This window comes from Zonotrichia albicollis, chromosome 3 (genome assembly GCF_047830755.1).
Source record: "Zonotrichia albicollis isolate bZonAlb1 chromosome 3, bZonAlb1.hap1, whole genome shotgun sequence".
Lineage (NCBI taxonomy): Eukaryota > Metazoa > Chordata > Aves > Passeriformes > Passerellidae > Zonotrichia > Zonotrichia albicollis.
In genome coordinates this window covers 79321123-79344457 of record NC_133821.1, presented here as the reverse complement: position 1 = coordinate 79344457, position 23335 = coordinate 79321123, and the positions used below count along the sequence as shown (strand labels likewise).

General features: G+C 36.9%; 1 protein-coding gene across 1 annotated transcript in view; it reads right to left on the bottom strand.

The window, feature by feature from the left end:
- Positions 1-23335, bottom strand: part of REV3L (REV3 like, DNA directed polymerase zeta catalytic subunit) — a 113185-nt gene that overhangs the window by 17969 nt on the left and 71881 nt on the right. Inside the window, exons 14-21 of the mRNA XM_014265668.3 lie at positions 21988-22967; positions 21324-21406; positions 20171-20296; positions 18404-18596; positions 15929-16040; positions 6876-6991; positions 1724-1842; positions 906-1024 (exon numbers count right to left, since the gene is read on the bottom strand). Of these exons, the coding sequence (XP_014121143.2) occupies positions 906-1024; positions 1724-1842; positions 6876-6991; positions 15929-16040; positions 18404-18596; positions 20171-20296; positions 21324-21406; positions 21988-22967 (1848 nt within the window). The remainder of the gene's footprint in view (positions 1-905; positions 1025-1723; positions 1843-6875; positions 6992-15928; positions 16041-18403; positions 18597-20170; positions 20297-21323; positions 21407-21987; positions 22968-23335) is intronic.

The following is a 23335-nucleotide window of genomic DNA, read 5'->3' as shown; positions in this document are numbered from 1 at the left end:
AAGACAAATTATTTTTATGGTAACTTGTAACAAAACAGCAAATAAAATTTTCCTCTAGAACACTTTCATACAATTCTTTCAAAAGTGTGGCATATGTAAATATACACTTAGGTATTCTAAAGACATACACACCTTGTGTTACAGCAAGCTACTGTTAAGCACCTTGCAATGACTCAATATATCCTGTTTTCCTCACTGCCCCAAAGAATTACAAAAACAGACACAACTACGCCCTCATCTCTTTACATGTTTTTTAACTGGACCTTTGTGGAAACATCCTTCGGTATTAAGAATGCCTACCACAGCTGAACATAAATTCATAATTTCAGTATAAATCATGTTTCCATTTACCTACAGAAACCTTTACAGAAATTTTATGTATGTCACAAACAACGTGCAGATCAGTATACAATTTCATGAATTGTTCATATCACACAACCCAAATTGCTTCAAAAAAGAGTGAAGCTGAATGTGATACATGTCACATGAAGGTATTTTTAAGCAGCTATAGCTACTATCTTAACATTTTGTGTGCTGTTTTGTAATACTTTTAAGCCTAGCTTGCTTGACATGCACTTGAAGTAAAACAGAAGCCTGGCAGTTCATTAAAAGCCCTTCTAATGAACAGCATATACAAAATAGAATAAAGACATTACAGAACTTCAAAACAGTATACATCTATTCAGGTATGTTGAAAATGTAACTGAAAATATTTTACTGTAATATTGAGGGTATAACTATACAACAGAATATCCAAATAAATAAGCTCATGTTGCTGCATATACACTGCTCTAGTGCCTAAGCTAAATTATTATGTCTTCCTATTGTGGCTTTATCTTACACCTATCCAATGTTAAGAATCTGGCCTTAAAAACAGCAAACAAAATGAATTAATAGATCATTACCTGTAGACATCTGCCTTATTGTCAAACCAATCAGACAGAACTCGGAACGTAAATAAAGGAAAACGATGATGAAGAACATGAAAGCCCACATTTTCAAAAGTGTAATTCGTCAGATTCACCTAGGAAAACACAGTGGACATGTCAGATGCATGATGGCTCTCATAATCAAAAAATCTCTACTTCTCAAAAACTGCAAGAACTAGATTTATTAACTTCTTGTTAGTATTTTGTTAAAAAAATTAGTCTTTATTCTTAGAAATCCCTAACTATTTACATGTCAGGGAAAAGCATCCCTTATCAACTGAAAAGAATACGCAGAATTAAGTAGTTCATAAAGATCAGGTCTGAACTTCGTCAGAACAAGTTTTGTAAAGACTGGGCCATTTGAGTATTAAATGGAAAGTTATAATTGGAACAAAAAAAAAAACCCCAAACCAAGAAACAAGCAAACAAAAAAACCAAAAAAACAAAAACCAAAACACCAAAAACCCCTGACAGTTTAAAATATGCTCAAGTACTTATTGTACTAAAAGCACCATACTAGACAAATTCCTAAAACAAGTAAGTTGTTCTCAAAACCCACAAATTACTGAAAAGGAGTATCATTAAGAAACATTACTGAAAAAAAAAAGGCTTCAGGTCTTTACAGTTTAGAGATACACAAAACCTATTCTCAGAAACTGACAAACCACTCTATTTGAAAAGGTGTCTAAAGAAAAAAATTGTAGAAGTTACACAAGTTATATGAAACTTCCAACTAAGTCTGCAATAATTAGAAAACTCAGTAAATCAAAACATTAACCTTTTAAAAAATTTACCTCATGTCTCATCATTCTCCATATATTCAAGACAATTCGCCCAACAATATTTATTTCACTCATTGTATCCGCTCCGTATTCATCCAGCTCAGTGGCAAATCTGTTCTCTTTATTTTCATCTAAAGACATTAAAGGAGAATCTATTTAGACAAGTTATAAGGCAGTCAAGACCAGATGAAACCATCCCTCTTCCAATTTGTGCTCTCTAGAAAAACAAGAATTCATAAAGATTACTGCTGATTCCACAAAATTATTTATTTACCAGTCATTTACACAACCTTTAAATGAAACTCCCCCACATTTTTCTGCTCTTGCCCTTTGCAGAGAACTCTTACTTCATTTTCACTGAAATAGGCAATATATTCTCCATAGTGAATACATTGGTTATGCAATGCTGAATGTTACTTTAGAGTCAGTTGCACATGCAGTAGTGCACAACATAAAAAATTATAATTAACAAAAAAGTGATTTCTGCTCTAAGGAGCTTATAACTCAAGGTTTTACTTGCAATGATCTTACACAGACTGAACCAGGTAATGGGAGAGAAAATTCAGTCTCTTTCATACAGTATAAGCAAACCCACAGCAGTGAGAGTAAATACACATGGGTTCTGCATAGCATAGGGAGAAGGAAATAGGAAGGAACCAATGCAGATGCAGAAGCAGCACTCTAAATCTTTCTGTGAGACAGCAGCGTCCAAAGTAGAGAAATATATCCTCTTTTGCCATCCTTGATTTTTGTCATGCTTTGGAATACTGCAGCACAAGAGAAGGCAGTCTTTTTGGTATACATATCTTTAAACTATCTTTTTTCCAGCCCTTTTAAGTCTACAGTTTTGGTGTTTTGTCCAGAGTTTACAAAGATGTTTTTTAAAATGTACCACACAGACTAAAATCCATTATGAAAACACACTGATCTTCAGCCTTATTCTTATTAGTTTAACAGGAGAGAAATCACTTCAAGGCAATTTACCTACAATTCTAAATCCATACCCATTTTTTTAACTGCTGGTTGCTTTGTATTCTGCCAGCCCTCATTTATCAGGTACAGCACAGTCTGTACAGTACCCTGATAATGAAGAGCAGAACATTTCAGACAGAGTGCAGAAGCATGGATACACACAGCTTTGCAATAATTATCAGAACTGAACAATTAGATCCTCAGACAGTCATGAAGCACATTTACCCTCCATGACAGAAGTAAAAATTGCCTGAAATGCTGCAGAACGGTTGTGAAACAACATAACACAGACTAATTTTGTATGTTGATCTTCAAATGTGTCCCATATAAATTAAAATATGGTTAAGAAAACCTATTCGTCATTTACTGACCTTATCAGTAAATCACAGATCCTTGACAAAATTTAGCAGACCTTTTGAACACTTCATTAAAATGCATACTATCTTTTTAACCTCCTTATTGTTTCAGATTTTTAAGCAGAAAAACCAGCCATTTATCTTCCCATGTTTGGACGGAAGAAATGCCCCACCAAGTAACAACATTTTTTTCTTCTGCTTTTCTTCATTTCTACATGCTGGATCTCCTGTGAAAGTGAGGAACTTGCATTTCTCATTTCTTCCCCTCCCTTTTTTTTTTTTTACTGGAAGTAGAAACTATTGGTCAGTTCTACTTTCTTCAGTGTCATCCCAGTTCTCTTTTGATTTGTTCAGGTGATTTCCTATATTAATTTTGCTTCATGTCTTGCTGGTAAAAACAGGCAGCAAAGTATACTGTGATCACAAGGAGACCCAGTGTCTGATGAACTCTGTGATGAGCACCACCATATTCCAAAAAACCTGCACTACTTTACAACTGGTGTGGGAAATGTGTCACCAGAACCATGTAAGCCTTTTTGGGAACTATGCTGGTAAGAAGCAGAACAGGACATTCCTCCTATTTTTCAAGTGCAAGAGATGAAATAAAAAGAAGTCTCCTCTCATCCTCTCTTACCCACTTCCTAACTTTGAGCTGTGATGCAAAGGAGGAACCAGGAGGGCACACAAAAAATGGCCACCAGGCACAGGCATAGTATGCACTTCTCTTGTGATGATGTGTCCTATGACTTATGAATAGTTCACTTGTAAAGGGCAGAGGCAGCATCAGACTCAGCCAATAAAGCAAAACCAGAGAGAAGCCCAGCTTTCTTTTTGTTAAGTTGAAATCACAGGAAAGGAAAAGTTCCTTCCATCTCTATTGCAACAAGAGGTAAGAGAAGCATACTTCTTGAAGGAGCTTCTCTTCTTTCTCTTTCAGCACTTCCTGTTCTGAAAATACAGCATGTGAAGAAGGGAGGGAAATGTGAAGCACAGGGGTTGGAAAAGCAAGAGGAAGACAGATGGGGTCAAAATCATGGACAAGGAAGCCAAAAAGCAACAGAGAACACAACGACTTGCACGTATATGGTCATGCATGCAAGACATTTAGGGCATGACATTTCTGGGAAGAGCTCATCAGTGTAAACATTTTCTCATCTTTCTGCTGCAATTCTGTCAAAACAAACCAAACACTTACCTTAAAATAACAGCAGTTCTTAGAAACATTTTTAAGTGTTATGTATTCCACTTCTGAATATGCATCTAGCAGCTGGCACAGGAACACCTGCACTACAAACACCAGTGCTGTGCAGATCGTGCCTGTGCTCTGCATGCTCACTTGAACTTCATGTAAAAAAAATGTTAAGGGCTACAATCCTGATTTCCTTCACTAGAACTGAACCCATGTTGTGTGGGGCTTCATGGTTGTAGAGAAGAAAACCTGACTGTGAAATATATGGGACATTACCATTAGGAACCATACAGTTCCCTTTCTTCTTTGAGGACCCATTCATGTGTATCCCAAAATCAGTAATTTGAGGAGGACCTTATGTCAGCAAGATGGGTACTATTAACAGCTTTGCTGATTGTTTGGTTCTGTATCAAATGCAGTGCAGACAGAGCTGTCCTGCAAGACACCAACTGTGACTCAGCCTTTGAGAACAACAGCAGAGACACGTCCCAAACTGAAGAGATTGTTCAGCCATACTTCTACAGTGGAGCAGCAAATCTTTGTGATCTTTGGTGGCTTTAAGAAACCTTTGACTACAACACTTACTGTTCCTCTTACTACAGACATTGCACATCTTTAGATGTAATAGGTCAAGAACTTTTCTGAACATCCTTCAGTACCTTTGAAGACTGTACCCAGAGGCATTATATAGCAACTAGTGTATCACCTCAATTTGAGCCATCAGGGAAACTGAATAACAAGGTTCATGCAATCTGCTGTTATTCCTGAAGAATAAATTTGACAGCTTTGTCCTGAAGAAAGAAACTTAGGGGCACTGACAACCTGTTCATATTTAAACTATCACACGATCCTGTTTTCATATATGAAGTATTTAAAAATTTACCAAAGTTCAATTGTCAGCAACATTTAACTGAAGATGCAATTTTTTTTTCTTATGTTTTCTTGTCTCTGGGAGGACTCTATAACTCAATTTGGGAGGACTCTATAACTCAATTCATTTCCAGATACATCACAAGTATTGAAAGCATCAAGAGTATACAAATATTCAAGCCTCAAAGAAGGACTGTGTGAACACAGTGCTGCTAAAACAACATATTCTCCTGGCCTGGCACACTGGACAACTACATAAAAGATGATTCCTGTGCTGGGTATGCTCAAAGATTAAAGTAGCCCAGTATCATGTTCTGTCACATACTCAAAGGCAGGTGCTTCAAGATGGGGGAAGCAGCTGCTGATACTCTCCCTAAAACTCTTCCAGCTTCCAATAATTTTCAGCTTCCTGGGCCAGACATTATTTTCACATATATCATAGCTCCAAATGGATTCTTCTTGCAAGAATTTATCTCCTTTTAAAGCAATGTACACTATAAGCATTTGTACTATCTTGTGATCAGGAACTAAAGAGTTCAGCAATGCTGAGATTAAAAATTAACTTCTATTCTGTAGCTGCCACTTGCTAGCTTCACTTGATTTCCAGTTTGCATTGGAAATGACCATGAAAACCCAATCTCTATTTCCCTTTACATCCCTCAATATTTCACAGGCTTTTACCTTTCCTACACTGTTTTGTCTCTTCTGGAATACCAAACTACTAAGTTATTAGATACATCTGGATAGCCCTTCTCATTTTTACCAGTTCCCTTATATCCACTTTGATAGGAAGAAGGTTATGAGGAGGCTACAACCTTGGTATTTGAGGTACAAGCACACTACAGATTTTTACATTTGTTACATTTACATTCATTGCTTTATATTTTCCTTCCTCTGTAATTCCTAACATTTGCTTTTGCAACCATTACAAAGCAACAGGCTCAAGTTTTTAATAGAACAATCACAGTAATGGACTTCTTATTTCATAGCAATTTAATTTCTGTACAGATGCTTTTTTCTGTACAGCTGGCAAAACCAGCTTTTTCAACTGTTTTGATCTTTAAAGTCTCCCTCATCCACATCACCTTGATGACTGCAAAGAGCCAGAACAAATTATTGAGACACTTTTTCATTTTATAAAGTTATCCTGACTTTTCTCAGGTGCAACAGCACATTTATTTAGCTGTTCACTAACTCCATTCTTCAGAATGATGGCTTCTATTGATTGGCTAAGTATAGGCACTAGGCTTACCATTCTCATCCAAGTTTTCCTGCCAGTCTAAACAGACATTTTTCTGAATGCTGGAGGAAAGCATCAGCACTTGGACCCAATAAATTTGCCCAAAGTACAAGAATGGTCATTGAAAGTAAGGATTTTATTACAAAGCTGTCCAAGACAATTGCAGTTTTATGTTCTTGTATTACATCCAGAGAAATCACAACTGATGATTATGGTAGGTACTCTGAATGGCTGGAGCCAAGGAAAGCAAAAGAAGGTTTGGTAGCAGAAGCACCTCCAAGAACTGAAACTTAACCCACAGCTATAGAATATAAGTTCAGGTTCATGAACACAGGACACACACAGAAGTGGAATATGCCACAAATTTGAAAATTCAGATAACACCAGGGGTATGTGTGATTATACTATTAACAACACAGGAGCAAGGACAAAAAAAGTCTTTCTGAAGGAATACCCTGCATTTATTTTTTAAATTTGTTCATAGATTTCACCTTGCTTATACTGGAACTGAACTGAAGCCCTAAACAAATAACTTACCTGGCACACGAGAAATCATCTGGCATAAATCAACATTCAGTGCTGCAGCCCTCTGTAAGAGATATCCCCAGGAATGCATCTGGACTTCATAGCCTAGCAAAATGTCTGGGTCATATCTAGAGAGGTAGGGGGAGAAGAAAAAATGAGCTTCATATAATCCCGAAAAATATTTTCCATGAGCAAAGTATAAACAGGATTTCATTCAAATTATGTTGAGTTTAAAAAAGGCGCAGTCATAATCGGTTTCTATGAAAGCAGCATCTGGACTAGGAGACAATATTCAAAACAGGCAATATTTTAGGGTTTTTAATAACATTCAATGGCAAAAATATTTAGAAAGGATATTTTCACTGGATTTTTTTTTTTTGGTCTTAACAAATAAAGAACAAAACTGAGGCCTCATGAGGTTTTATTGATGTTATCAGGAAGTATCAAGCATAAGCTGAAACTTAGCAGCATGAGACAGATGTGCAGTGAATTATAGCCATGCCTATGGAACAGAATTTGCCAGTAGGTTGACTGGAATGTTTACTGATAGTATTGTGTCACACATAATGCAGTATAACTCTGAGTAATCAGAGGGAACTTCAGGTCCTAAATGATCACCCCTTATTGGGAGTTACAATTTGTAGTTGAGTGAGAGCTGTCTAAACTGAAACAGAGAAAAGCAACTGTATCTACCAGTTCTCCTTAAATACCTTTTTCTAGATAGCCTTCTTTCTAGAGGACACACAAGAAAAACTTATTGTATGCTGTATCTCTTTCCAGCTGGAAAATCTAACTGGCTCAGGTATGATAATAAAGTCAGAATTGACTTCTGACACAATCACTTCCAGTCAGGCTCAAAGTAAACCTCACTTGACAGGACAAAAAATGTGGCTTTAAAGACAAAGCACAGGCAGGAGTTAGCTCAGAGAAGCCAGTATCACCTAACTTTTGAGCAGGCACTATTAAAACCCCAAGTCATGATCTGGTGATTTGGTCAACAGCCTAAGAATGATTTTGTTGGGCAGAAAGCGACCGGACAAAGTAACATAAGATATCTGTTATTTTTACAGCAAGGAAACAAAGGAAGTTTCAGTGGGATGAATAGCGGCTTCTTGGTTAGACTGAATGATTTTTAAAGTATTTTCCAACCTTGATGCAGCAGGCACTATTCAATACAACTGAATGACATCAGGGCAGCTGTCAGGAGGTAGAGGATGGATGATGGGCTGAGGATCCTGTACACCACAGTCTATGCCCAACTCTACAACAGGGTACAGGCTTGTAGACCTTAGTTTATGGAGGGAGTGGGCAGGGGCCTTGGATTACTAACAGGAACTCTGTACTCCTTGCATCCATGAACACATTAAAAAATACAAACATTTCTTGACTGTTGAATACAGAACACCCTTTCCCTGAATACTCAGTTAGTTGTATCACAGACATTACAAATGAAGCCTCAGACTTTATCAGGAAAGTGTCTTCCTTGCTTATGTGTCCTAGCCAAAGGCAATGTCAACTCACTTTGAGTTGATACCAATTACTCAGAGAATAGCTCCAAAAAACAGTTTCTCCACACTTCTGCCACGGACACTGACCTTCTATGAAAAATAGTTGAATGCTGTTACTCATCATGGCTCTCTCTTTATTAAAATTTGGGCTTTTGGTCAGAAGTTGCAAAAATCCCCTTTATCACCTACTTCTACTTGTGAGGGAATGGTTTTGATACAATTTCTACCTAAAGCAGGGGATTCTAAAGCAAGTTTTTGATTTCTGGCATTCTACAGAAAGTAAAAGAACTAGCAGTTTGAATTTGGGGGATATCTTGCTATCTGCTGTTCATGTCAAAAGAAGAATTATTTGGTTTTGGAGGTGGAAATTTACTGCTTCCAGGAGTGGAAGCAGTAAATTTATTCAATATGGAAACCTATTCTACCAGTGGTACAACCCCAAAGCTACTTGGAACAATTTATGGACAAATGACTCAAACTAGCCCGCAGTTTGTTCCAGCAGCGGAACCAGTGACAAAAAGAGTTAGGACTGCTGGCTGCTCTGCACAACATACAATGATTGTGAAATGATGCTCAAAATTATTAATAGCTCAATTTCAGCTTTGAAATAAAAAGGAATTATGCCATGTTTTATACGGGCATAGAATAAACATTATAAAAATTAACATATTTTCAAATTAATTCTTGTAATAACTAAACTTTCCTGGTCCTAGCATATGGCAAATCAGTACTGATTAATTAAAATTAGGGAAGTAGTAATTCGTTATCATATTTGAAAACTGGCATCACATAATTCAAAATGGAGAATACTTGTAGATTTTACACAAGACAAGGCATTATGCAGATGGGGTCTATGATAGATGCAAATGTGAATCAGAAACTCATGAAGAACTGCTTAAGAAAACATAAAACAGTATTCATTATGCCAGAAATTTGCTTTCTCTTATAAGCCTATTCTGAACAGAAATAAGAACTGTTTGGAAGCAGCAAGCTGGTGAAGTTTGTCCTTCATCAACTGATGAAAGATAGTTGCTCTGGGTTGTAACTTGCCCAAGCAGGGCATTACCTTCCTTACTTCCTACTTAAACAAAATTAGTGGGCTATTATATTACTACTGCAACTGAATATATTTTATCAATTCTGGAGGTAATTTTCCCATTACCTTTTAACCTAGTGAACAAAATGTCCTCTGTAATCCATCTGCATATAATCTCAAGAACTGTTTCTCTAGTATCCTTCAGATGTGAAGGTGTTTTTATAGAACAAGACATAAAAGCTCTTTAGTTTATGATGTTTTCAGATACATGCTATTTATTCTAGAAATAAATTGTGTCTAACTTAAGTATCACATATTTTAACACAATTCTATGTAAATCCACATTCAGATTGGAAAGCTTATTAATCAAAATATTTTTTTAAAACTCAGTCTTGCTCATCCAGGCCATTAGGGATCGCCTGTAATTGCACATTACTGACTTAAAGGCTATCACTTTACAGCACATTACTTTGCTTTTCCATCCCAACTAGATACCACCCATGTATTAAGGGGAGTGTGTAATTTCAGCTAATTTTGGCATCTCAAGTTTTCTAAACTGGTCTCTATTGTCGTCGAACAAAAAGGCCTCTTCGGGTGAACTATTCTTTGTATTTCAGTCATCTCTTGCAGACCAAGATCCTATTCTGTTGAACTCTTCTGGTGATGAGGAAAGCTAATTAGACACTGATTGTGAAGTACAGATGTTTAAGTTTCAGTCAGATGACTTATACAAAGCTATCTAAATGGAAAATCAAGGTAGAGTAGCTAGCAAATGGTGAGATCAAATCTTACTGTGAATTTCCTGTAATCACAGTCCTTTAATGTCAGTTGGTACATATTTAAAACTTGGATCCAAGTGGTATCCTTCTAAAAGCATGAAAGCCAATAAACATACTACTGGCAACTCAGTAGTTGCTCAGATACTGCAGTAAGTTACACATATATATATTTTGGACATACATCTGTATGCATTCCCAAGTGTCTCTCAATTATCTCTGAAGGAAAAAACAAAGTAACATTAAACTGAAGAACTCCTTTCTACTAAGTAACACTTATAACCCCAAACTCCTGTACTACATACACCTAAGATCTACCTTATGCAACAGGTTTAAGAGACCTATCAAATTTTTTGCACCTAGTAAAAGACAATATTGTTTCCTGCCTCCATGTTGCTTGCTCATGAACTACATCCCAATTTATGCAGCAGAAATGCCCTCTCCTGCAGCCCAATCTCATGTACCAGTGGTACCAACGTACCAGTGGCACTTGCTGAGACTTCCTGTATTCTATTTGCTAATAGAGAAGAAGAAATGTCTGGAGCTAAAAGAGTACATTATTCTACACAGGAAGATGATCAGGCAAACCCAAAATTTAGCTGATGTGAGAGCTTAGCTGAAGTGTGACTCTCTCACTCACTTTCTCCTTTTCACGCGGTGCCACAAAGACAACTGGCTGTGAGCTAAGAGTACAAGTTTTATCTTTCATCCTCCTGTCTCACAATTTTTACAGTATACTATGAAACTGGTCTTCAACATCAATTCAAGCTATTTTATTAGGAGAAATTGTAATGAGACCAGCTGTTACACCTGCAAGAAACTAGTAAACTGTAATACTGATATTTGAAAGCTGCTGGCTAGGAGTAACACGACAGGAATAAGAGGTGTGCTTGCCAACATATGCTCTTTTGTTAAAAGGATGGGCCCTGATACTGCTTTGCATGCTGTTGCCAGACTTTCTGCAAAGATGAAAAGCAGCATTTATGTTGGCAGGATTTAAACACAACAGCATTAACATTCAACTCATACATGCTGCAGAGAAAAGAAAGGCGATTATTTTCCTTTCCAGCTAAGTTGTATCTGCTGCTATGACATCTCTTCCTCTTTCTCATTTGATGATTTCGTGAATGAACACTAAAGCTCCCAGTTATACCTTCCCTTCTCTTATGTGTCTGCCTTTCCTGACTGCTATTTTTCTTCCAGCTATGATTAAGAGAAAAAGGGAGGGGGTGGGGAACCATGCCAGACCTATGATACAGACAAAAGCAGTAACTGTGCATAGCAACAGAATGCTTGGTGACTCAAACACATAACTGAAATCTCTGAAAACATTTTTCCAGCTTGCCTTAGACAACAAAAAAATCCATAAAGTTGATACAGGGCATTAGATACATATTTCTACAGGAAAATGTCACTGATGAAGATGATACTGGCCTGGAAAAAGAAGGTTAGATTAGCACATCTCTATTTTAAGAAGAAGACGTTGCTAGAGTATTTACAGAGGAAGAAATATAATGCACTGTATCCAAACAAAAAAATTCATTAGCATTATACACCTTACAAGAAAAACACTATAAAAATATGTAAGTATTAAGCATTAACAGTTTAATACAAAAATGTATTACATATATATATTATTTATGTATAAATAATATATATGTATTTATACATTATTATAATGTATTACATAAATATATATATTTATTACAATATATAAACATCCCCAAAATGTTTATGTAAAATCTTATATTATACTCTGTTCATGTAATTTTATCAAAACCTACTTCAGTGGAGACAAGGAGCTCTAAATTTCAAGTAGCAATGAATCTACTACTCTTTGTTTCAAGCCTGCCCTGTTTTCACATCCTCTGTTTGTCTGAGAGATGGGGATTGTGCATTCCCACATGAATTCCCCAAATTTTGCTCCTCTCACATATGCAGGACCAGCCCTTTTCTGCTATCTGCTAGCATCTGCCCTTAAGTAGAAGCACAACAATTTGCCCTAAAAGTGAAGGAAAGGCTCAGACATTTAATTTCTCTTTCATGGGAATCCACTGCTCCATCAAGCTTGCCCATCTCTAGTTTTCCTATCTAGTTTTAAATCCTGTTGCAAACATTCTTGTAGCATTCCATTCCACCTTCTCCTCCTCCTCAGTCAGCTTTCCTGTGTTAGGCAAGTATGTAAATGTGTTTACTTTTTTTCCTGCCTTTAGGTTCAGAGAGATGGCTCTCTTACTTCCTCAAGCAGAGAGATTCTTCCATTTTTTCTCCCATCTCATTCCAGCTGACACAATCAACAGAGGATCTGTTCAAGAAAACACCTCAGGCAGTACAACAGAATGTTTTAGGACAGCAATACATGTCCAGGCTCCATTTCAAGAAAAAAAAAAATCCCCTCTGAACATTCCAGAGAGCCTACAACTTGGGTGTCTCTCCTTCTAGGACATCCCCAGCAACTGCACAGGATTAGAAGGATGTTGTCTCTCAGCTGCTTTATGCCAGTTTTGAGCTGAAGCCCATTTTTCTGGTTTACAGCCAGAGGACAGTTTATCAAAGAAGGGAAATTTGGACCTACGCAGGTGCAGCTCCCTCTCAAAGTCTAAGAGTTGTCAGGGTACCAAAAACCAATCTAATGATGCTTTTCTTTTTTACAAATCTGTGCTGTTTGTTCTTCCCTACCTCCTCCAAACTCATATTTGTGGCTCTTCCTTTCTGTCTGTTTCCTGACTCTCAACCCTCAGCCTCAGTATACCAATATCCTTCAAAATTAAAATTGTCTGTGCATAGACTTTGGTATTTACACTTGTAAGTACTTCTATTTCACAGGTTAGTCAGTCTCAGTAATAATGCCCTAGAAGCAGAGGTGCTTATTCTTCTCAGTATCTGGACAAGTCTGTGAGTTTGCAGTATAGATGAAATCATAGATCACAATTCCAGGGAAACAACCAGGTTGTCTTCTGGTCTACTGGAACACAAGATTATTTATTTCTGTTTGCCAAGGGCTCTGAGTTAATCAGAGACAACATCTACTAATCCACAGAAGAATATTTAACCTGGTATTCATCACATGGATGCCAAGGTATTAACCATTCAGATCTAGCACAGCCTAAACAACTTCACAGTGAAGGTATTAACTGAATCCAACTTCAGTTCATTTATTCCAGAGAATCTTCTGGAGCAATACTCATCTTCAGTCAACAAAGAGTAACTTTAGTTTTGCTACAAAAAGTTTGGGAAACACTCTTCAGAGACAAAAACCTAGTCAGACACTGATGAGCTATGAATATTGCAGAAGTTATAAATTTTCCAGGAACACCCTTTCCTTCATCTGTGTGCTGGAAACAATAACCCAGAATTCTCTACACGGCTCTTCCAGAGTTTATGTGTATTGACAAGAAGTTACAGAATCAACCATAATTTATTTTCAATAGCCAGGATGGAAAGAAAACAAAAGGCCTAAACAAGGAAGTAGAAGGCTGGAACTTGAAACAAATAAGTATGTTCCACAATTTCACATATATGGAATAAGAGGAAGAATTAGGCCAACTACTAAGAGAATGACTAGAAACAGGAACAAGAATTCTTAAAGCGGACTGTGTAAGATTATTCCTCCTGCAGCCGAGATCCTTTCTGTTCCATGCTCCAACAAGTTGATAAAGTCTGTTCCTGATATTGACAACCAAGAGTGATTAGGCAGTCTGTCATTCATCATGCCAGGAATCTGGAATTTCAGTCTTCCACAATTCCCTCTAGCTGCCCAAGAGGCCAAGAACTGAACGAAAAGCAGGCTGCAGTCATGCTGGGCATGCTGTTCAGTCACAAGAGCTATTATTGTCCAGCCTAAAGCATGTATCAGAATATAAGATACTGATACAATTCCTTGCTTAAAAATTAAGGTGATTTTGAGTCTTGATCCATGAAGTTCAAGTGATAATATTTCTTAAGTATAGCCTGATAGTTCTCTTTCTCTAATCTATCAGACCTACTATTAAGTGCATCTACCAGAACAGCCAAAGCACCTAGCTTGTGCTGGAAAAAAATAACACTAAAAAGGTAAACAGAAGATTGTTTAAAAAACAATTACTATTTTTCATTAAAGCTGCTTGCTTGTTCATTTCTCATTGAGGAAGTTTTTGCACTACTTCTTAATTACATGGTTTTACCATACTTCCTCCTTCAGTTAAAGCTACTCTGGGCCTAGACACTTGTTTTGTGCTTAAGAAATACAAAACACTAACTCCGACAAAATTTCTCCTTTTTTTGCCCAGGCTACAGAAAATAAACAGGGAAAAAGAGCAGCAAACTGTAGAAGTGGTCCAAGTTGCAAAAAACTTCTTTTTTGAAAGTCCATCAGAAGTTTGATAGCTGAGTTCTAGAGTTGTGAGGGAAGTAAACTAAGATGATAACAATAGTCTGTCTCTCCATTAACAGAACAAACCTTTTATATTCCAGGAATACAAGTCAACTAACTCAATCTTCATGGATGCTCCATCAAAAAGATACACTTGCACACGCTAGAGAAGATGTTATTAGCAGAGATTTCTCAGACAACAATCTGATACATTCCATCTTGAAGTACACCAAAATTGCCTTTTTGGTTTTTTTTTTTTTTGTTCTGTAATGCCTTCAGCACATACAGATATAGAAGACTTCTGATCTTCAGTGATAAACATATCTTAACTGCTGGGTTGTCTCTCTACCATATTCTTTCTGTCCTGTCACGTTTTAGAGCTCCACACAACTGGTGGAGAATTCTTCATGTACTGGCAGTTTCTCATTCTAAGTAATTTTCCTAAGTTTGATGGAGCACTAGATTTCCAAGAAAGAGAAAAATAATATTATATTCCTTACCTGAATTTTGTCTTCTCTGAACAGGGATCTGCTGCTCTGTCAGGACCCACCCTGTGCTGGTTGCATTCAGCAACTCTTTTTGTATTCTGGCTTCATGGGGTTGGTCAAAGCCTTTCTCATCAGAGGTTTTCTGGTTGGAGAGAGAAAGAATTGCAAATGTACTCTGCCTAGTTTGTTTTTTTTCCTTGTGCCTCTATTCCAGCAGGGTGACTCAGAGTTTAAATCTGTTTGTTTTCCTTGAAATTTTACAGCTTTGCACCTGTCAGTAGGGTCTGGAGAGACGTCTGTGGTTCCACCTACGCACCAGGCGAGAGGGCTTCCAAACAGGCTTCTCAGCCTCGGTGGAGAGGGGGAAAACCAGCAGTTTTCCAAGTTTGATGGAGCAGGGGATTTCCATTCAGAGAAGACAAAACTAATCAAGGAAACTGATTTTTCAGCGAACCCTTATTTTAAACTGCAGCAGTTTCAGTACCATGCAGGTTTTTTTCTGTCTTGCCTCAGAGTTCCTAGAAAACTCTTCCTGTCTGAGGGGTTTTCTATAGCTCTCAGCACTCTTAATATCTACTATTCTGAGAGTTTCAGAGAGAGATGTGTAATGAATTCTGGGGTTAACAGGAAAGTTGTATGTTGAGAAAGATTACTTATATGGCTGATAAGTTTCAAGACTGTAACTCAGCTGCTTAAGAGGATCTGAATGTTCTTGCTGTCAGAGAAAAGGAAAAGCAAAAAGTATTTTTATTTGAAAGACCACCATGCTTGTCCACTCTAGAAATAAGCCTTTGAGGGAAACAACAACAAAAAAAAATCAGTATTTGAAAGACTGGCAAGGGTTGAAGGAAATAAATCTGCTGTTCCAAGCCTGAAAAATAAAAGCAGAACGTACAGATATGCTACCTTTTTACAATATTCACTACTTCCTGGAAAAGAGTTCTTTCATCAGTAGCGTAACTGACTTCTAGTCCTGTAACTCCAGATCTTGTAAGCAAGGGGGCTTGGTCTCTGCTCCCTAGAAAATAAAAGTAAAAAAACCTGTTACAATTTAGAAGAAATTTCATTACTTCAGTCAACAATACTGCTTTAGAATAAAACATACGATCAAAAAGAAGAATGGAACACAACTTATTTTTATCTTTAATAATTATCGCAATTAATTCCATGAACTTATTTTGTTCCTCTTGGGTGGAAAAATTTTTTTCTTTTCACTTTGTAGAATTCTGCCATAGTGGTAATCTTGCACAAATTCTCAGATAGAAACAAACCCGAGTCACAAGAATTTTCACTATTTTACATGCACAGGAGTCTAGCTCCTGGAAAATTACTTTTAATAAGAAATATTAAATGACTATATGACAGCTCACACACTGTTTTTATGCAAAATATAATTTTAATTGCTATCTCAGAGTACTGCTTTGCAAAATGCCTTACAGAATGAAAATGCTTTATAACAGTATAGTTCTTTTTTTCCAGCACACTAAGTTACTGACAGAAATGGAAAAACGTGACCAAATGCTCACTTAGTGCACATTAAGAATGTCCACACTGATAATGTCTGAGTAATATCTAAATTTGTATGCACGTAGGAACTCAGCATTTGCCTTCCATATTAAAAAACTTTCTTTAAATGAATAATGCACAACACATACTCTTCTTACACAACAGGTAGTATGAGCTCTGTTACAGTGACAATGTAGATTTTAGGAACTGGAATTTTTAAATGGCATTCTACTTTGACACATTCTTAAGACTTAAGAAAGGTGTGCTTTCAGAAATAAATGTTAAAACAAGTACTGCGACTTACAAAGCAATAATAACACAAAAGGGAAACAAAAAGATGTATCTCAATGTCAAGTCACTTCACAGGGAACTCAAAAAGTTCTAACCAATAAAGTATTGACAGCACACATCAATTAAAGCAACAAATGTTACAATAACATTTAAACACATCATTTTATTTCACTAAGAAAACCAGATCAGAACCCTCATTTTTTCAAAGTATCATTGGACCTTTTTACAGTTCTTGATAAACTATCAGTGGCACACACACCTAGGGAGCCATAGTGGCTATACTGTGGAAAAATCTCAGTAAGGTAATAGAAATATATTTTTTAAGATAGTAACAAGCATATAATACCAGAATAAAATTCACTGAGAATAATAAGAACTTAGCTTAACATGATATAGTATCTACAAAATACACTGGTGAAACAAGAAGCTGTTGCCTTATTGCTATTTTTTTTTGTAGTTTTTTGTCCATGCTTAAAATTTTAGACAGTATTTTGTGGTTTGATATACATTCACATTGCCAAAGAAACCCTGAAAGAAAGAGGACTACTTTGGGGATGTTTTTTGGTTTGAGATTTTTTTTGTTGGGGTTTTTTTTTTTTACTAGCCTAAACCAGTGGTACTCAACCTTTAACAGCTGGAGAGCCACTTCTTAATAAAATGGAGTTGTAGAGCACCATAAAAATCAAATATCAATGGATTTTTTTTCCATCATGACACTTCAATGTGTGATGATGCTGCCTTAATGCCACCACACATTGATACATCACGACATGACACATCAGCATCCTCTCTCCCAGCAGCATTCTGTCTTCAATCCCTTCTGGCTGCTAGGAGGGAGTGGGGTGGAGGGGTGCAAGGGGCAAAAGGGCAAGTTTTTCCCCATTCTGCCCCACAGCTGCTGGGTGGGAGGTGATCTCTACTCTTACCTGTGGGGGGATCCCAGCAGCTCCTTTTCTTTCCCCCTATGGGAGGGGGAACTTCAGCGACTCCCACACTGCTGGTCCATTTGCTCAGTGCTCCCCGCGCTGCCTGATAGAGTGGAGCGCCGATCAGATGCCTACATTGCGAGAGCCGCCTGTAGGGCCATGAAGAGCCACATCCGGCTCTAGAGCCACAGGTTGAGTATCACTGGTCTAAACAAAGCCAAAAAGGTACAATAGAATAAGGGCCCCTGTTTAGATCCTAAAAGGATCAGATAAAACCACAAAAATAACCCTTAAGTAAAATATAAAACATACTGTCTTGCTTTTAACATTTTCTACTTGCAGCTATCCAGCAACTCGAGTAGGAAACTAAAGGCAGGTTTTCCTCTTTACACTTTTAGAACACTGCAGGAGCTTGTCCACAAGCACACAAACATGGATATTTTGCACACGCAAATGCTATTTGTGGTTTACAGCCCATGCAATAGTTCTTTGGAAGATATAAGCAGGAAAACTCCATATTTAATACGGCCATTCAACAAGACAAAATTAAATGAAATACGTCGTAATATAGATACTCTATTACATTTTGCTTGCTACTGTTTGATTACTATGAAATAGCATTTCTGTAAAATATCATATGAAAAAAAGAAATAGGAACCTTGGCTTGATGGTGTCCTGCCTCTATCAATCACTATAGCACCAGTGATTTCTTTTTTATCAGTATTTGGCAGTGCTGAGTCTGATGAGACGCAGTAGAATAAAGCGCAGATCGGATCAAACTCTGGATCTGGTTCCAAATCTCGTCTTGTTCGAGCATGTAACTCCATACTGATGAGGGTAAGGTGCTGGACCTAGCAACAAATAAAGACAGTATGTTAGTTTGTTCTGCAGGTTTCTTAAAAAAATTAAGAGACATCTGCGCAAACGAGGACAGTGCCGACATTTATATGGTGGTATTACATTGTAACTACAAGGTTCCACCCTAAAATTAACAGAAGTGATTAACCATGCATCTTTGGATCTCACATTTTTGCAAATACCACCATCTTAGGAAAAACTAAGATTCATCATGAAACACAGCTTTATAGTCAGTTATGAAAATTCAGTATTTATGTCTGAGTACTGTATTCTTCTACTAAAAGCAGAAAATGTTCTGTTCTGTTCTGTTGCTAGAAAAGACAAAAACCAGATAATGTTCAACTTCATCAATTGTAAATTCCTGTAGTGTTTTCAAATACCTTTGTATATTGAGATGAATCACATTTCTGAATTGATCAAGAACAAATAATCACTCTTGGTCTTTTTTCTCCCTTCCCTCCCTAACACAAGACAATCATGAAGACTAAGCCCTACAGGAAGGTAGGGAGAATACCTAACTTTGCCTTCAGAACTTTCACATCATATTGCCAGAGTTTTTTGCAGAATGGTTTACATTTAGAAAATGCTAATCCCTATATACTGTGAAGTTTTGACTGTGCAGTAAAGACAGTATTATCTAATACTGTTTCAACACCATGTTGCTACTCTTTTGTCTTGCATAGTATTGCTCATAATGTGGATTAATGGAGAGGTTGGACAGATTAGGAGGGAAAAATTAAAAGTATTTCTGTGTATATAGGATGCTCTAGGGGCAGCCTCATTTCCTCCAGATTTGCATGCTATAAATTGCTGCAAACATCACTGGGTAAAATTTTACTATCAAAACTCCATCTCCATTTCCCCCAGGATCACTGTGGCTTTTCTCATGTCCATTACTCAGTGCTATCTCCCTATCTCCTCTATAAACTGGCCAACAGCTAATTCCAGGTGTGCAGACTGTCTAGGAGCACATATACACAGGCTGCTTGCCCTGTCAGCAGCCAGACACAGCAGTACTGTACTTACACTGCTTCCCTTTCTCAGGCACCTTGATTCCTCTCCCCACACCAAACACTCACCTACATTAGACAGATATAAAGAGACCACCTTTGAGATAGGAGGCACCCTTCTGTTAAATGTAGTAGAAATTGTCCAACAGGTTCAGAAGGTAACAAGTAGAAATACCAGGAGGGCCTTACTAATTGCTGCCAGATGCCTTATTTCTTAAGGAAACAATCCATGAAAACTATGGTCAACTAGTTTTTCAAGTAATGCTTTTATGCAAAACTTGCTATTTCTTCCTTCTGATTTTTCCCCTACTTTAATTTTTAAAGGGAGGTTTATCATCTTCTCAACCAAACTACTGTGAAGTCTAGCTCAATACTGTTAGAGGCATTGGACATCAAGCTGAAACTGGTAGATCAACTACTTATAAGCCACAGACATCAGACGCTGATTCATTTTTAAGTCACTTAGGGAACTCCAGAGAAAATGACTTTTTATTTTCAGTATAAAATTGGCTTGATAAATTATAATTTTAAAAAGTGACATGCAAGAATAAAGTTACCTCATGTAAAGATTTTGCTTCCTGCAGGTTTTCCACACTGACTTTAAAACCATAAGTATTATTTAAAGATGGTCCTTCAATCTGGGAAGTCTCTTTCTTTGGAGCACCGAGGGCAGCAAATTGATTCTTATCAGGCAGGGGAAGAAAAAAATCACAGGATAGTGAGAAAACACAGGTTGCTAAACTCATATGAAATATTAAATAATAGGCAATATTAAATACAAATTTATCAATGAAAATGCAAATGCTACACTGTAAATTACTAAAAAGTCCCCAACCTTTAACTATCTGCTCATTTAATTTTTCAATATACAACCAACCATTGTATCTTTCTGCTTTTTAGGAATAATTTTAATTCATAGCAAAGCAAGAGGCAGTTTGAAATACTTAAAAAACCTCCCAAACAATCAAAACTCCCAGAACCCTACCAAAAAACAAAACCAGTCCCACACATACTGGCTTTCTTGGAAGTCTGAGGATATTGAAACCAGCAATTCTCTATTCTCTCTTGAGCAACAATTTGTCTAAAAACCCTGTTTCAGTCACTACTTTTTAAGGCACTGAAATAAAGGTAAATTAAGTACCTCCTTGAAATAAGTGAATATATTAAGAAGAAAAAACTACTGGGTCACTCCAGTAATGCACCTAGCCCTCCATTCTGTTTCAACATGGAGAGCAGAAACCGTTTAAGTAAAATTAGTCCAACCCCTTTCTCCTCTGTTGGCACACCACAAACTGCCCTCCTTGTTTTCAGAAAATGCTTAGAACATTGTCTGAAAACTAATACAAATAGAAACATACAAATATACACAGGTCTGGCTATATCTATATATATAAAAAAGGGAAATCATACTACAACTTAAAAAGGATGTTGTAACTCAAAGAGCAAAACATCTTTTTATGGCGTCTCATTAGTTTCTCACTACCCTAGAGCAGCACTCTCAATCTCCAACTTACACACGCTTCCCCCAAATTAAACTCATAAATTTCTTCCCAACTTTAGCGTGCTCTGATTCTACAACATTTGCACCATATCATTTTAAATGTATTTTCAAGATCTTAATAGTAAAAGACAAAAAAAGCAAAGAAGAAAGAATGGAAATGTGTATATACCACAAAATAAAACACATCTGTGGAGAAAATGTTAATTTACCTTCATTTGTGTGGTTAGAAGTACTCTTCGAAGACCATCAGTATTACTTCCCCTCTTGTGGCTCAGTTTCTGAGCTTTTGGTACTGTAAACAGGAGAGAAAGACTACTTAGCCTCAATAGTATTGTCTAGGCATCAAACAACATGCAAGGAACAAAAGAGGCATTTCATTAACAAATGTTACATACATAAGCAAATACAGCTTCATCCTTTGTCAAATCCATAGCACAACTACTACAATTTGGTATTTATGGACATATAGGAACATAAATAAGTTACAAAGCCTCACATCATCATCTTGAATACTGCAATCCTACTCATACTCTACACTGAGATTTTTTTTTTTAAATACAAGCAATATAGTTAACAAGATTAAAAAATCCTCCAAATAAGCAAAACTTCTAAATTAAGCTTTTAACCAGCACTTCACAGTTCAGATACTAGAGACTGTTAGGAAGCAAATGGATGTTCTACTTGTAGACTTTTCCAATAATTCAATAGTTACTTTGGCAATAATGCACAGAACTTTTCCTTTAAAAACTAATTTTAAATATATTTTCGCAGAGATATAGTTTTTTTCTTATTATGTAGAAAGAAATATATTTAGAATTGTGTGTGTGTTTGTGTGCGAATGTATGTATAATTAGAATCACTTAATGGATTTACCTGCAGATAAAGGAGTAAAACCAAGAACTTCAGGTATTCCATCTTGGCTTTTTCTGTGCACAATGGGTGTACTATGTAGATGAACTGATTCAGAATTTCCAGGATCTTCGTTAACTGGAAGTGGGGATGTATCAAAGGATGTCCGAATGTTCTCCTGGGTGCATGGAGAATTTTGTGTACTTCCAACATCATTTCCTTCCCCAGAAGACAAAATAATATTCTGATTTTTCCACTCTGTGTCTTCTAAACTGGACTGTTTAGGATCTGGAGATGCCACCTGTTGCCAAGGAGGAAGCACTGGAGAATCTGGAGAACTGTAACTGACATAATAATCTTCTTCCTCCTCCTCTTCCTCCTTATCATGTTCTAGAGCTGAAGTAGTGTGTGTCTTGCTTGCACATGAAGTTTTATTAGAGTCTACATCATTTTTAGTATTTACAGAAGTTCCTATGGTGCTTATAGACTTATCACAGTTTTCCTTGGTTTGTGTTTTCGTATTTTCTGCCACAGAGGCAGGAGAAGTCTTTGTAGGCACAATAGGTCTTTCATCTTCCAGGCTAGACAAATTCAAATCTTTAGCTACTTTTATTACTTCTATAGATTTCTCCTCAGACAATACTGCAGAGCTGAAATTCTCATCTGCCTTTGCCTGCTCAGCAGGATGATTCTTAGGCAATTTCTTGAAATGTTCATACTCTTCTTTGGCATGAAGCCATATCTGAACTTGCTGTTGGCTTGGAGCACATTTGCATGGCATTATAACTATTTTTTTGTCTTCACTAGTTTTATGGCTATTACTTTCTCTTTTATGAACAGTAGAGTGACCATAATGAGGAGGAGATCCTGGTCTAGGACTTTCTGTCATTGCAGAAAATGCAGTCTTCCAGAGTCGTAGACCTTCTAATGAGAAGTCCCCCTCAAACTCAGGGAGGTCATTTGGAAGTCTGGTTTCCACCGTGAGAAGCCGCCCTCCAATCTCCCTGTGAAGAAAAATAGTTTGAATTACTGTTTTACTCTGAACTGCACTGCAGGCAATCCTCCAGATGACAGAAAAGCAGAGTATTACTAACTAGTTTTCTCACTATGCAATTCCCATGGGCAATATTTTTATTTTACAAACCATGAAGGCACATTCCCACTTATTACAACAATATGCAATAAAAAATCTGAAGTATCATGAAAGAAAATGGGTATTTGGACCGGAAGCACAGTAACTTTCAACTTCAAATGGATGTATATCAGATGGGATCTTTCAAGCATCCGTGCCACATAACAGCATAAAATTGTTTACAGGAATTTTAAATTCAATATAATCACAATTACAGGTAGACAGGAATGCATTTAACAC